At 40.6% G+C, this 12,405-nt stretch overlaps 1 protein-coding gene across 7 annotated transcripts in view; it reads left to right on the plus strand.

The window, feature by feature from the left end:
• Positions 1-12,405, plus strand: part of AAK1 (AP2 associated kinase 1) — a 168,096-nt gene that overhangs the window by 82,433 nt on the left and 73,258 nt on the right. For all 7 annotated transcript variants that reach the window (XM_061155134.1, XM_061155135.1, XM_061155136.1 and 4 more), the window contains exons 4-5: positions 8,932-9,040; positions 10,502-10,644. In XM_061155134.1, coding sequence (XP_061011117.1) covers positions 8,932-9,040; positions 10,502-10,644 — 252 coding nt within the window. The remainder of the gene's footprint in view (positions 1-8,931; positions 9,041-10,501; positions 10,645-12,405) is intronic.

A 12,405-nucleotide genomic window follows, 5' to 3' on the forward strand; every position in this document is an offset into this window, starting at 1 on the left:
CCATTAACTTTGTTATTTTACATTTAATAAATAACTTCTACTCTAAAGAAGTAGAAGACACAACTGTCAATTGTGTGCCTAGTATAAAGTTGGACAGTATAATAACTGCATTGGATGATAGAACTAAGATCAAAATTATCCTTAAAATTGGAGCAATGGACTGATTATAGTGAGATGAAATAGCAAGGTAAGGTCATATACTTGGGTTTTTACTTTGTTCTGATCAACCTTACAAGCACAGTTCTGGGAACGTAGAGATTAAAAGCAGCGCGAATAGAAAAAAACTTAGAAGTTTTAGTGGTCAGTTAACTTGATATGATTGTATAGCATGATGTGGATGCCCCCCAAAAAGAATATAATTTTTAGCTACATTAATAGAATTAATAGAGAGTGACAGTGCTGGTCTGCTCTTCATGAATCAAACTAGGCCTGCATTATTTCATGCATTCCCTGGGGCCAGTCTTACAGAAAGGATATAGACAGAATGAAGTGTTTAAATGTGGGAGCAGCCAAAATGGTGGTGTGACTAAAAACCATGTCAAAGAAAGTGGGTATTTTTAACCTAGAGAAGAAAAAAAACTTCTAAGTTTTTTTCTAAATAATAATATTTCAGTTGTTTGGAAAGTGAAAAAATAGATTCGACTTGTTCTTTTTGTTCTGAAGAAGACCACCTAGAATCAGGAGGTGGAAGTTTTTAGCTGGATGTAAAGAAGATCAACAGCGATGGCTGTCTGCAGATGGGCTGAGGGCCCATGGAAGTGACATTAATCTAGGAAAACTTCTGGTTAAAAGGCTATAGCAGGGATTCATGCATGACCTGCCTGACTGCTTTAGATCAGTGCTATTCAAAGGATCTTATTTTCTTTTTCTTTACCCCCGTGTATATTTTATTTTTTCCTATCTTGTCATAACTACTTTTCTTTGTAAATTGAGATGATTCATCCTTTTAAATATAAATATAATTTAAGTATAACTCAGGGACTTTTTTCCTTACAATATCATTCATCTATCACCATTTATCAAATTCCAGAATTTTTTTCCCATCACCCTGAAAGGAAACCCCACACCCACTAGCAGTCACTCTCCATTCCCCCTACCCCCAGTCCTTGGCAACCATTAATCTGCTTTCTGTTCCTTATTCTGCATATTTCTTATAAAAAGGCTCATACAATAAGATCTTATGTCTGACAACTCTCACTTAGCTTAATGTTTTCAAGGTTTATCCATGTTGTAGCGTTTAAGTACTTTATTCCTTGCCGTGACTGTGTGATGTTCCATTTTATGGGTATGCGTGCATGCATGATCAGTCGCTCAGTTGTGTCCAGCTCTTTGCAATCCCATGGGCTGTAACCCATCAGGCTCCTCTATCCATGGGATTTTTCAGGCAAGGATACTAGAGTGGGTTGCCATGTCCTTCTCCAGGGGATCTCCCCAGTCAAAGGGTCGAACCCATGTCTCCTGCATCTCCTGTGTTGACAGGCAGGTTCTTACCACTGAGCCACCTGGGAATCCTTTGTTTGGGTATACCACATTTTGTTTATTCTGATGGACAGTTGGGGTTTTTTTCACTCTTTGACTATTATGAATAATGCTGTTACGGACATCTGTGTACAAGCTTTTGTGAACATAATGTTTCATTTCTCTTGGATATATACTTAGAGGTAAAATTACAAGGCAAAATGGTAACTTTATTTTTTGAGAAAATGCCAAACTATTTTTCATAGAAGCAGTACTATTTATGTTCCTACTGGCAATATATGCAGGTTCCAACCTCCATATCCTTGCTGACGCTTTTTATTGTTTCTGTTTTCTATTACAGTCATTCTAGTTGTTATGAAGTGATAATCTTATAATTTTGCTTTGCATTTTCCTAGTAATTAATGGTGTTTAGTTCTTTCCATGTTTTTATCATACGCTCTTTGGAGAAATATCTATTCTGATTCTTTGCCAATTTTAACATTAGGTTGTCTTTTTATTTTTGAGTTTTATAAGAGTCATCTGTATAAAATGGATACTAGACCCTTATCAGATGACCCTTATCAGATTTGCAAGTTTTTCTTCCATTCTTTGCACTGTCTTTTTACTTTCTTGATAGTATCCTTTGAAGCAAAAATGTTTTTAATTTTGATGAAATAAAGTTTATCTATTTTTTCTTTGATTGCTTATGGTTTAGGTGTCAAATCTAAGAATCACTGACTAACCCAACATCATGAAGATTTGCACATGTATTTTCTTTGAGGAATTTTTTAGATTTGTGGTCCGTTTTTGTTACTAAATTCAGGTGTGGCTGCTCACTGCTCAAAGGCAAATAATTGAGAAGCAAGTGTCAATAGAAAGGAACGGTGTTTTAAGGACTTCTCTGGTGGTCCAGTGGCTAAGACTCTGTACGCCCAATGCAAGGATCCCAGGTTTGATCCCTGGTCGGGGAACTAGATCCCACATGCCTCAACTAAAAGAGCCTGCATGCTGCAGCTAAGACCTGGCACAGCCAAATAAATAAGTATTTTCAAAAAAGAAAGAAAAGCAAGGTGCTTTCATCAGAAAAGCTGACAATCTGAGGAGAAGGTGGACAGTCTGGGGGGAATATGTCCCGAGACCAACTCTGAAGGTTCTGGTCAGCCTTGACAGTTCCTAGAGATGGAAGGTAGGGGAAGAAGGGAGAATCTCAGTGAATCATCAAGGCAGGAGGTTGGGTTCTGCATCTTTCTCCATTGTGTTCAGTCAGCTGACTCTTCAGATGTTATCTTGCCGTGTGATCTGCCTGCAAGACTGCTAAGGGGGCTGTTGGGGATAGAGAGCTAGTTATTCTTTAACTACTTAATTCTTCTTTTTTAATCTGGGGAAAGAATCAACAGGTTAATTAGGTTCTCTCAAAGTTGGAGGGAAACAGAAATGGGCAAACAGGAAAGGAGCAAAACAGTTGCTTTCAGTTCCCTACGGTCCAACATCATTCCATTTCTGTGGAATTAGGGGCAAAGGTCCATCTTCTATAACTTCTTCATAGAAGAAGTTGACATAGGGAACCATATTCTCAGAGTGGAAGATGTCAGCATTTCTTGGCTGACAGTTTTAGTTGCCTACTTATATAGACAGGCAGAGCAAGCTACAATTACTTTAATGCCCAGAATGATTCAGATTGTTATGGGCAGTAATGTTAATCCCATTCTCTTGAGGCCTGTTCTTGGAATTGTGCTAAACATAGATTCAGTACTGCTCTGAGATGGAGCAGCTTATGTCATGGACACAGTCTGGTTCATCATGCAGTTAGTTTTTTTTCCCTTTGGTGGCAGTTATAGTATTTCTAAAACAACTCAGGAGTGTGCATCAGACACTGAGTCTGTGACTTTGTTGTCCTAATCATTAACTGCTTGGTTTTATATTTGCAGGGTGAGGGTGCCCTGCAGGGTTCTCCTTAGTTACATTTTGAGTTGTGAGGTTTATGGTGTGAGGTAGGTATCCAACTTCATTCTTTTGCATATAGATATTCAGTTGTCCCAGCACCAGTTTTTGAAAACACTGTTCTCTTCCTCACTGAATTGTCTTGGCACCATTGTCAAAAATCAGTTGGCATCAATGTATGCTTCACTAGGATCTTGTGCTTAGAACATAAATCAGTAAACTGCTTCCCTCATGGGTGGAGTCTCACTAGGAAAAGAAAGTCACCTTAGTGAGCAGATTGATTTATGTCCTGAAGCAAGCTTCTTATCTCCTTATGAACTTGTTTCTACTCAGAAAATGTTTTGGACCATATTTTGAGGAGTACTGCCCTAGATCTTTGGCACTTTAAGTGCCACTGACCAGGAACACCCTAGGCTCTCTCCCAAAGCTACCAGATTAGGATCTGTTTCCAAACAGAAGCCACCCCCCCCCCGCCCCCCCCCCCCCCCCCCCCCGCCCCGCCCCGCCCCTGGTAATTCACTTGCTCATTAAAGTCTAAGCAGCATGGCTCTGGAATCAGACTCTAAGTGACTTTTAAGATCTATTCTGTAAATACAGGATTAGTTAATGAGTAAGACTTGGAAAAGGGAGAGTAAATATAAGTGTAGGCGGGATTATAACTGGGACTCATGTGGTAGAAATCCACGAGGGCCTCAGATACAACGGCCTTCAGTAGAAATTCCAGTGCCAGTCCAGACCTCAAAGCGTTTCTTTTCACTATTGCACCGGATTTGATGGTTTTTGTTTGCTTGTGAATTATAGTTATAAAGGAAATTTAGAGTTATAGAGAATAGGTACAGAGAAAATTTAGAGTTATAGAGAAAAGGAGTGGGAGAGGAATAGTAAGACAGAAGACTTTTACAAAGCAGCTTTGGGAAAGAAGCTTACTTTGGTTCAAACTGTTTGTGGAATCACAGTGCGATGCTAGAAGTTGGCAGCAATAGTGCTGTGTCATAAAATCGGAAATCATTGACTATTTGGGTAAATACACCTCTTTGGAAGCTTATTGTATGCAAATGCAAGCACTGTGAGCATCAGGAATTTGCAGGAATTTGTCATGCTGATGTTCCAAGGAAGAGTGGTCTGAGCAAAAGATACAAAAAGAAGTTAGTTACATACCATACTCACTTGACTGTTTTGAGGTGAGTGACAATATTGATATGCTACTTAGAATGCTGTCTTCTTTGTTTTCTTGAACATAAGCATGAAGGTTTTTATAGATGTACTTAGGAATTGAGGCCTCTGTTCTCTTGTAAGGCTTTAAGATTCTTAGTAGGAATTTCCTGCTGCAGAAAATTTGAAGCTTGGGATAGAATGCTGTTCTGTGCTACAAGCACCATTAATTCAGTTCAGTCACTCAGTCATGTCCCACTCTTTGTGTCCTCATGGACTGCAGCAGCTCAGGCTTCCCTGTCCATCACCAACTCCCGCAGCTTGCTCAGACTCATGTCCATCGAGTCGGTGATGCCATCCAGCCATCTTTTCCTTCTCCTCCTGCCTTCAATCTTTCCCAGCATCAGGGTCTTTTCAGATGAGTCAGTTCTTCGCATCACGTGGCCAAAGTATTGGAGTTTCAGCTTCAGCATCAGCCCTTCCAATGAAGGACCATTAATTAGGACTATAGATAAAGTTTCTGATCATCTGTAGGATCTGGGTAGAAGGCCTTATTTTCCAATGGTGGTTTTTGTGTGTGTTTATGAAAAAAGTTTTTCATCACTTCAAGCATTTAACTATGAAAGTTACTAAGTTAACTACAAACACTTTAAATATCTATTCAGTAAGATAGGTCTTCTAATAATGTTTATCAGTGTGATTTAATGTTAATTTAAAAATAAAGTTTAGAGATTTCCTTGGTGGTCCAATGGTTACGAATCTGCCTTCTAATGCAGGTGACACAGGTTTGATTGTTGGTCGGGGAACTGAGATCCCACACACCGTGGAGCAACTGAGCCCATGCATTGCAACTGCTGAGCCTGCTTGCCACAACTAGAGTGTCTTTGTGCGGCCGTGAAAGATGGGACACACAACACAACAAAGATTGGAGTGTAACAACTAAGACCCGATGCAGCCAAATAAATAAATAAAAATAGTTTAGAATGACAGTACAGTGTCATTAGACTTATCACTGCTTCCACGATTTAATGTAATATATAAGCTGATTGTAGTTTAGCTGAACATTCACCACTCCTCTGAAATCAGATTTTGACTTAGCAAGTAGACTTTTATCTCAATACTCCAAATAATAGTTGTAACCGAGGACATCAGAACATCTTTCTATACCTTGCCTTTTCCTGAGTAAACAGGTAGTAACTGAGGCGCCTCCCCTGTGGGTTCCAGCCCAGACCTCTCCTGTAAGTGTGGGGCTGGTCTTTTAACTCAAGCCCGGGAAAGCTTGGATATCCTCTCACCTGTTGCTGTTGAGAAGTTCTGTCACTTTGACCCTGAATGTGAGCCTATCTCAACTTGCATTAAGATTTTCTCTTGACCGTTTTCTACATTTCCCAGCCATTCAAACAGATCTTCTCTATCACTTACAAACCAGTGACATTTTACTCTAAAATCTAAGATGTTTCTGGACTCCAAGCCATTAAAAGTAAAATGCCATTGTCTCCTTCCAAAGAGATGGTCTTTTCTACTTGAACGTGTATCTAGATCTTTGCAGAAGACATGGTGAATGGGAATTTGGCCTTGGACCAATCATCCAGTGTCATGGCATACTGTTCTGAGATGCCATCTACAGATATTAATTATCCAGTGTGGGTCCTCTAATAGCTTTTGACCTCCTGTTGGCTCTACCAGTTGCTTTTTATTTTCCTTCCAGATTCTTAATTATTCCTCTTGGGGTGAGAGAAACTCAGAGGCAACTTTTCTGATTTTTATTTTCCCAAACAGTTAAATACAGAAACATGAGTCTTTCTTTCCTTTCTGTGGACATCTGGAGGACATGATCTTCTGCTCCATTTTAGTTTCAAAGAAATCCTCTCTACATGTTCCTACTTCTAGCACTGTGTAAATGGAAACAAGTTCTAGAAGAGTTGATGAGGCTGAAAAGCAGCGAGAAGTACAGTCCTCTAAAACATGAGCCCTGAAATCACTTTCTGTTTGGAGAAACTTCAGTTCCAGCGGCTGCTTTTCTGTCTCATCATCTCCCTTGTCAATTATCCAGAGCAGTTGCTTGAAGCCTTTTATTTCTCTCATCAGTCTTCTTTCTCATTCCATAATGCTTGGAAGATAATCTTGCATTCTACCCCAAAACAGAACAATGGATCTGAACACCCTCAAATTCCCTCCCCGCCCCCCCCCCAGCCTTAAACCAATATGCATATCCATCCTTATTTCTTTCCTGTTTGCCAGGAAAGAAATGTCTTTGAAAGACCAGTCCCTTTAACAGTATTCCTAATCCTGACCCTTTCTACTCAAAGGACCTTGTTCCATCAGTTATCCCCATCCTGTTCTGTATCTTAAAGCTTGTCTCTCCTGGCTCCTTCCACTCTCCAGTGCCCAGTCCTCTCCCACCCTTTTCTTTCCCTCAGTGCTGCTCCTTTTCAGCTCAGAATGTTCGGAAAGAGTCATCCGTAGTCCACTGGTTCTATGTACGCAACTCCCGTTCTTTGCAAGTCCATTCCATTGTTCCTTCATTTTATTCCTTCTCCGAAACTGTTCTTGTCTAGATCTCCAGTGATTTCCCCATTGCCAGTAGAAGCAGTCCTGTTTCTACCTTTGCTCTACCTTTCAGAGACAGTAGTCGTTCTTACTCCTTCACTCAGAGGAAAGTGCCAGGAATTTTCATTTGTATGCTCAGAGTTCAGGTGTGTTAGTTTGATACTGTGAGGCCTCCTCTTGTTTTGCTATGTACTTTCCGATTAAAAGAGACTTTATCACTTGGAACAGCTGAGGTCTCCAGTCAGTGTGGTGGTGGTTACTATTCTCATGGTTCTAATTGCCAAATTTGTGGTAACTCTTACAGAACCACATGTTTCTCGCTTCCTCCCTCCCGTTTATTGTTATTAAACAGAAGTAAAACAATTTATTAAAACTAGTTTAAAAATAGGGCCTTACTTTGTATTTGTGCATAAATCCTATTACCCAGCTTGCTCAGTTTTTGCTCACTGACCTTGGACTTTGAACATCATTTTCAAAAAGGTTTGCCTCTATGGATGTTGAAGTAACCATACCAAGGGATGAGGCACCTTCCAGGGTCTGAATGGGTCCTGAAACATGAGAGGTGCTCAGTATGTACTCATTGAAACATTAATTCCACGAGCAGCCCTGAGATATGCTGTTCCAACCAGAGAGCTGGAAACATAACCCATCTTCTATCCCGGTTGGTTGGTTTGAAAGGCTTAATTGTGAGCAAAATGATTGCCATTGTAGTCCCTCCAAAACTTTAAAAAGCAGTTATTCTTTTCATATATTTCCTGAAGAGAGAAAAACAGTATGAATAGTTTAAAAGTCAAGTTGAATTCACTTGTTGTTCTTACAACCAGGAAAAAAATGATCAGTTTCATTTTTCTGAATTAAAAATTCACATATTTAAATAGTTCGTACTGTGGCTCTCCTCTAAGCCCCTCTACAGTGTTTCTAGAGATGAGAGTCTTTGCTTCTGGCTTATAGGGAAGACTGATGCCCTGAGCAAGTAGTCAGCCTGTGACCATTTGGTTTTAGAATCTAGTTCAAGAGAACGTTGAGCTCCAAAATCACTGCAGATGGTGACTGCAGCCATGAATTAAAAGACGCTTATACCTTGGAAGGAAAGTTATGACCAACCTAGACAACATATTAAAAGCAGAGGCATTACTTTGCCAACAAAGGTCCATCTAGTCAAGGCTATGGTTTTTCCAGTAGTCATGTATGGATATGAAAGTTGGACCATTAAGAAACCTGAGCACTGAAGAATTGATGCTTTTGAACTGTGGTGTTGGAGAAGACTCTTGAGAGTCCCTGGGACTGCAAGGAGATCCAACCAGTCCATCCTAAAGGAGATCAATCCTGGGTGTTCATTGGAAGGACTGATGTTGAAGCTGAAACTCCAGTACTTTGGCCACGTGATGCGAAGAACTGACTCATTGGAAAAGACCCTGATGCTGGGAAAGATTGAAGGCAGGAGAAGGGGATGACAGAGGATGAGACAGTTGGATGGCATCACCAACTCAATGGACATGAGTTTGAGTAAACTCTGGGAGTTGGTGATGGACAGGGAGGCCTGACATGCTGAGGTCCATGGGGTCTCAAAGAGTCAGACATGACTGAGCAACTGGACTGAACTCAAGAGAGCGTAATGGTTTAGTTGGGTTATAGAGTTGTTCTTGAAGATCTGGCCATGACTCTCAGAGGCCAGGGGAAATGTGCTCTTGACCCTGTTTCTTAGTCTGACCTCTGCTCACTGCCAGTGTTGGTCTGTGTATTTAAGTTGTCTGTGCTAATGGAAAAACCGGGCTCGCTCTGTCTCTGTTGGTGTCTGTAACGAATCATTTATTTCTCAACTCTTTATAGAGGGACCTATCGGGGCATAAGAACATCGTGGGTTACATTGACTCCAGTATCAACAGTGTGAGTAGCGGTGATGTGTGGGAAGTTCTCATTCTGATGGACTTCTGCAGGGGTAAGTACATGAGCCAGATCGTACACTCTAATTTCTCTGGGACTTTGATTGTCAAGGGTGTGGGGTCATTGCAGTTAACGGGAACTGTACTCTAATGTATGTTGTTCTGGTTTTAAAGATTGGTAAACAAAGAGGCTGAGAGAGACACAGCCTCCTGTGACTTCTTGGTTATTCTTACAATGGCAGAGATCAGTGGCACAAATACTGGTGGATAATACAGAACTCTATTTTTGTTAGGTTTTGGAAGGTTTGGTGCTTGTACGTGAATGTGGATGTATGAGGATGAGAATGAATGTGTTCTTTGTGATGCTTTAAAACAAATGATGAAGGCACATAATAAAGACCCGACTCCAGATGGACTAAAGAAACAATTCAGCTTCCCTCACTCGTGTGTTCTCTTCTCCACCCACACCACCATCCTTGCACTGGGAGGGAAAGAATCCTTTTTGTCTAATGGAAATGACCCTCCTCTTCTTGCTCCAGTTGTGATTGCCAATAAGGCTCCATTCAAATCATGCTGCTGTTAACAGTAGTTAAGTAGTTGAAAGCTTAGCATTTTGAGCAGTATTTATCTTGGGAAACCCAGGCTGGAGCATGAATGTATTCAGAGTTGACTGTATTTCTTACAGCTGTTGTTCGGAGGTTCAGCTTTTTGGGTCTCAGCAGCTGCCACTTACATTCTTGGGTCACTGTTTCACTGTTTGGTGCCCAGTTTTGTAATCACCCTTGGTTCCACTAACATTTTCCTTGCCTTTCAAGACACTGTCCATAAATTAAATATGTTGCTAATCCTAAAAACATGATGCTAACCAGTAATTTCAGCTTTTACTATAACAGCTGTTACCCTGACTTTATAAAATAGTACCACACTGTTTCCTCCTGCCCATTCCTTTTTGGACAGTTAAATGTTCACAGATGAGGCAGTAGGAGAATCCAGGGAGCTGGGTAATTTTCTAAGCGAGGTCATCAGTCTTTCAGCCCTAGGGATTAAGTGTTGATGTAGCATTTCTGCAGACCAGGCAGCCGGCAGTAAAGCCAGAGAGACCAAGCTGTTCCTAAAATACAGGCTATCAAACTGTCTTCTTCCTCCTCCTGGGGTCTATTGTGCAATCTGATTCTTACTAAAAGATACAGCAAGTTGAACCTGTGGCCCCATCTGATGCGCAACAGGGACAGTATAAACAGGCAACCAGAGCCAGGACCATGTTGTCAGTTCTGCTGCTAATCTTGAAGACAGAATGAGGGCAACTCACATCTGAGCTGCTTTATAAAATGAAGAAACTGTTTTGAAGCAGTAGAAAACAGGTCGCAGGCTGGGAATCAAGATACTGGGGTTTAATCCTGGCTCAGCCAGTAATTAGCCGAATCCAGGTTGCTCCTCTGTGGACAGCCATTCATTCTCTTGAATAAGTGAAGGGGCTGAATGTTTATTACCTTTCCTCTGCTCTGCACCCCTTTCAGGAGGCCAAGTGGTCAACCTGATGAACCAGCGCCTGCAAACAGGTTTTACAGAAAATGAAGTACTCCAGATATTTTGTGACACCTGTGAAGCTGTCGCCCGCCTGCATCAGTGCAAAACTCCTATTATCCACCGTGACCTGAAGGTAACAGATCACCCTGAAGCTTTCTTACAGAGTATTTTCTACTTGCTCCAGGAGTGGGGTAAATGTTATGGGGGTATGGGAAAAGCATCAGGCTTGGTACCAAATTATGAGAGGGGAGAGAAAGCACAGAGAAAAAAATAAATAGCAGAACAGTACAGTATAATACAGCTTCCCAAATGGTACTAGTGGTAAAGAACCCGCCTGCCAGTGCGGGAGACATAAGAGATGCAAGTTGGATCCCTGGGTGGGGAAGATCCCCTGGAGGAGGACATGGCAACCCACTTCAGTACTCTTGCCTAGCGAATCCCATGGACAGAGGAGCCTGAGGGGCTACTGTCCATAGGGTGACAAAGAGTCAGACCCAACTAAAGCAGATTAGCATGCATGCTCATACAGTACAATACAGTATCAATTTTATTGTTAAGTAGCTTTCAGAAGTTCTTTATAATCATCAAATGCCTGAACACATCTTTGTTGTTTTTCCTAATAAGCTCCCAAATTCACTTTTTTAGGGTCATGAAGAATAATATGCTAATTTAAAGTTTGTAAACAGCAGTGTCTAGTCTTTAAAGTCTATTTTATATTTTGTAAAATCCATTAATTGATAATTTAAAAATTTTGTCCTGCTAATTACTGTTCCCTTGCACTGGACCTTTCAAACTGTAATCACTTGACAATGTTTGTTGAATGGAATTGGCACCTGGTTAGGATTCACTGGCATCTTTGGAACACTGACTATGTGCCATGTACTCTGTAAGACACTGTATATGCACTGTCTCCTGTGTAAGAGACTTTCTTCTTTACATTTTATGGTCAGTGAAACTTAGGAGCAGAGAGGTTATGTGACTTAACTAAGGTCATATAACTAGGAAGGAACAGTACCAGAACTTGAATCCAGCTCTTCTAATTCTAAATTGCAATGTCTTTTGATTACACTTACATTTCAAGAAACATGCTTCATGGCTAATATTTACATCAGCGTCCTCTACCATGCTTGTTAAATGCAGGCTGCTGGGTTCCCCACTGAATCTTTTGGGCCACAGTGTTTGTGATGGTACCAGGGAAGCCTGGGAGTTTTTATCTTAGGCACCGCAGGTGGCTTTTGTATATTTTAAAGTTTGAGGATCACAGTAATCACAGTAGCATACTAGGTTTTCTGTTATGACAATGTTTTTTAGTTTGTTTTAATTAAGATATAGTTCACATACCATAAAATTTACTCCTTTAGAATGTACACATTGGTGGGTTTTAATGTATTTACAAGGGTGTGCAACCATTACCATTGTCTAATTCCAGAAAATTTCATCTCCCTTCACTACTACCCCAAAAGCTTCATCAAAAATTTCATCACCAAAAAAAAAATAAATTTCATCACCACCACCCTCAAAAGCCTGTACCCATTAGGGGTCACTTCTCATTCTTCCCTTAGCTCTGCCAACCACCAGTCTACTTTCTGTTGCTTATTCCAGACATTTCATCTAAATGGGCTTGTATGGTATGTGACCTCTTTCAAAAGCAGTGTTTTCAAGGTTCATGTATATTGTAGCATATATCAGTACTGCATTCTTTTTGTGATAACGTCCCATTGTGCAGACATATCACATTTTGTTAATTACTCAGTTAGTGGATATCTGAGTTGTTTCTGCTGTAGCCATTATGACTCAGGCTATTGTGAACATTCATGTACTAGGTTTCACATGAGTGCATAGTTTCAGTTCTCTTGGGTACACACCTTGGAGAGGAATTGCTGGGTCATATGGT

Source organism: Dama dama, chromosome 11 (genome assembly GCF_033118175.1).
Source record: "Dama dama isolate Ldn47 chromosome 11, ASM3311817v1, whole genome shotgun sequence".
Classification (NCBI taxonomy): domain Eukaryota; kingdom Metazoa; phylum Chordata; class Mammalia; order Artiodactyla; family Cervidae; genus Dama; species Dama dama.